Source organism: Papaver somniferum, unplaced genomic scaffold (genome assembly GCF_003573695.1).
Source record: "Papaver somniferum cultivar HN1 unplaced genomic scaffold, ASM357369v1 unplaced-scaffold_137, whole genome shotgun sequence".
Lineage (NCBI taxonomy): Eukaryota > Viridiplantae > Streptophyta > Magnoliopsida > Ranunculales > Papaveraceae > Papaver > Papaver somniferum.
The window spans coordinates 9,658,233-9,661,308 of NW_020622934.1; the positions used below are offsets into that span (position 1 = coordinate 9,658,233).

The window sequence follows — 3,076 nt, forward strand, 5'->3', positions numbered from 1 at the left end:
CCCCCCCCCCCCCCCCCCCCCCCCGACTCTGACGATCCTTACACTGAGTTGTTCCATAGTGGAGCAACAAACACACAAATCGAAGGGTATAAGATGTTTACTTGATTATTTTGAGCTTGGGGTTCCTCATTTTGAGGGTTGGTTCCTTCATTTTGATCAATGAGATCTTCATTTGCACCAATATTCATGGCTTCCTCTATTAACATCTCTTCATCAAACATCCAATCCATAGGATTAGTTGAGACAATCTCACCTTCAACACAATCATGTTTGTTATTTGAAGCTTCACCAACATCATTTCCTCCACTACAATCACTCATTTCTAAAAACCCTAACTTTTCCCACAAAAACTCCTCTTCTTCGACACAAAAACACTATTTCCACCCCACTCTTAAATTTGATTTTAACTTAAACAAACTAATTAACTTAACTTAACTAATCATTAACACTAAGCATTTAGGGGTTGTATAGCCATTTCAAAAATAAAATGTGATATGCAAGAACCCATATTTGTCTTGTAGTGCAGGGATCTAATTGTTTTTAGGGGCCCCAATTAAACGAGTATCCAAAAACCTAGTATGATATTATCAGGGGGAAAAAGACAAAAAAAAAGAACGCCTAGTGTGATACAATTTCCTCTTGCTGTAGTTCCTTTTGTAATGCTCGAGTTGCCCATGAAGGCAGAGGAGCTCGAAACTCAACCGTTAGACCAGTTATTGGATGATCAAACGTTAAAGTCTCAGCATGAAGCTCATGGGCATAGTAAACTTTCCCTTTCCGTTCGCAAACACCTTCATACTTGACGTCTCCTCTGATTGAAATTCCAAGGTACTGACTGTGTAATCTAATCTGATGAGTTCTCCCACTTTGTGGGTATGCTCTTATCAAAACTTCATCGTTCTTTTCACCTGCTACTAGTCCTGGTTCTTCAACTATTAAAACATCTTCTTCGTTGACACTCAATTTAGTCGGTTCTTTAAACTTACCTTGTCCATTTACAGATAGAACTTCAAATGTGGTTGCCATATCTCTAACTGAAGATCCTCCTGGCAACGAACGACCAACATCTGATGCAGCATAAACACGCCAAACACCAAATTTCGACCTCCCATGACCTGATCTTAAACTGATTCTATCCCATTTTGGAGCTACTCCAATGCACATGGAGATGTAGGTTTTTTTAACTTTGTGATCAGTGAAGGCTTTAACTAACTTCGCTGCAACTTTGTGTGATTTTGTTATGACCATTAAACCACTTGTATCGCGATCGAGACGATTAGCAAGATGAAGCTCTAGCGAGTTGGTTTCAGTCTCTGAAAATCATAATTTAAAACAAAAATATAAACAAGATATTTACCAAACAGAATTGCTTGTCTGAAACTCAATTATTTTGGTTGAGACAAAAAATCAATCACTACACGTGCTGTTAGGAAATAGAGATTAATAAAGTCTTACTTGAATCCGTTAAATCAGCTTTGTCATTAAGAAGTTGAGGAACTGAAGAAAGAACAGTTTCACAATAAATTCCTTGTGGTTTGTTAACAATAACCATCCATTCATCTTCAAAGATTACATCTTTTGGTGTCAGAGAGAATGAAGTCGATTTTGAAGTAGCAGATAAAGCTCTATTCAATTCAATTTCCTTAGAGATAGCTGGTAATGGTGGTGATAGAGGCTTTGGGTAATCTGAGAGATAGGTTACTTCTGACATGATTGGTCGGAAAGATTTACTGTGAAAATGGGGGATTTTGTTGAAGGTATTTGAGTAAGGCAAGAAGAAAGAAAAAACCGGTAAGGATCGGAAGATACGTGATCGAAAAGGGGAAGAGAATGGCATTTTAGTCATTTACGGTGGTTATGGGCGATACCTGGAGTCGCTTGCTACCACCAAGATTTGCAGTTGCAACCACAAATACGGTCTGGTGCCACATGCCATGGCTGCTAATAGGGGTACCAAATTGGTTGGGGGTGTATCAATATTGGTATAGGATAAAATATCCTCAAGCCTTGCATTGGTACATCCCCAAGCAATTTGGTACCCCTATTAGCAATATTGCATTTCAGATTCTTATGATTGAATAATAGAGAAGAAGACACAGAATAAAGGGAGAAAGGAAAAGAGATTTGTTATTCATTTGTAAAATAGACAAACATTAGAGCCTCTATTTATAGGGTTAGACATAAGGACATCCCAGTAATAAACCAAATATAACCTGTATATTCTTAACATAATTACACATTTATAACACCCCCCCTGATGACATTGTGTCTAAGTTAATCGCCTCGTTAAAACCTTGTCAGGAAAATCCAAAAGGGACAAAACCTGATCGAAGGGAAAAGAGTACAATTATGAGAAAACTTAGAACAAAGTTGGACATGCATATGTTGCCTCGTTAAAACCTTGACAAGGAAAATCCAGTGAGACAAAACCTTGACGAAGGAAAAAGAGTACAACGTGATAGTCCAGTAAAATACCTTTCACTATGATGCCCCCCCTGGTAAGTACTTCAATTAAATTTTGGCTTGCAAATCTTTTAGTCGAGACTTCCCAATTTCGATGAACGATTTCTTGAATGCAAATGGTAATTGTGCTTTCACGAATATATCAGATAGTTGATGAAGTCTTATTTGTGTTGCACAAGCAGTATTGTCTTTGATTAATACTTTTGCAGAGTCTACATTCTTCTTCAACATATTGAGAACTTGTATCATGGGTTGCTAGTTTCCTGAGATGATTTGCAGAAGTTGTTGATATAGTTTCTTCAACAAAGTGCCAAGATGTATGTATATAAATTACCATAAGTGAACAAAATTATATTTGCGATCATACCGTATATGGGTCACAATGGCATCCAAATTCTTGAGGGCTTGCTATGTTGATTTGGTCAAACAAAATGACCTAGTTAATGGTGAGAATCCACCAAATAACCTAAATTGAGACAACTCCCCCTTGGATGACCACCATGTTGAATTAATTTTGCCTCACTAAAACCTTTCCAGTAAAACCCAACGGGAAAAAATTTGGACGAAGGAAAAAGAGCACAAATATCAACATTTTGAAAGAAAATTAAACGTC

General features: G+C 37.4%; 1 protein-coding gene across 1 annotated transcript; it reads right to left on the bottom strand.

Annotated features, from left to right (window-relative positions):
- Positions 1–474: 474 nt before the first annotated feature.
- LOC113335006 (RNA pseudouridine synthase 1-like) lies at positions 475–1,878 on the bottom strand. Its single transcript, XM_026581229.1, has 2 exons — positions 1,456–1,878; positions 475–1,313 (listed from the first exon to the last, which is right to left on the bottom strand). The coding sequence occupies exons 1-2, from the start codon at positions 1,844–1,846 to the stop codon at positions 619–621; spliced, it is 1,086 nt and encodes a 361-aa protein (XP_026437014.1). The 5' UTR covers positions 1,847–1,878; the 3' UTR covers positions 475–618.
- Positions 1,879–3,076: the final 1,198 nt, after the last annotated feature.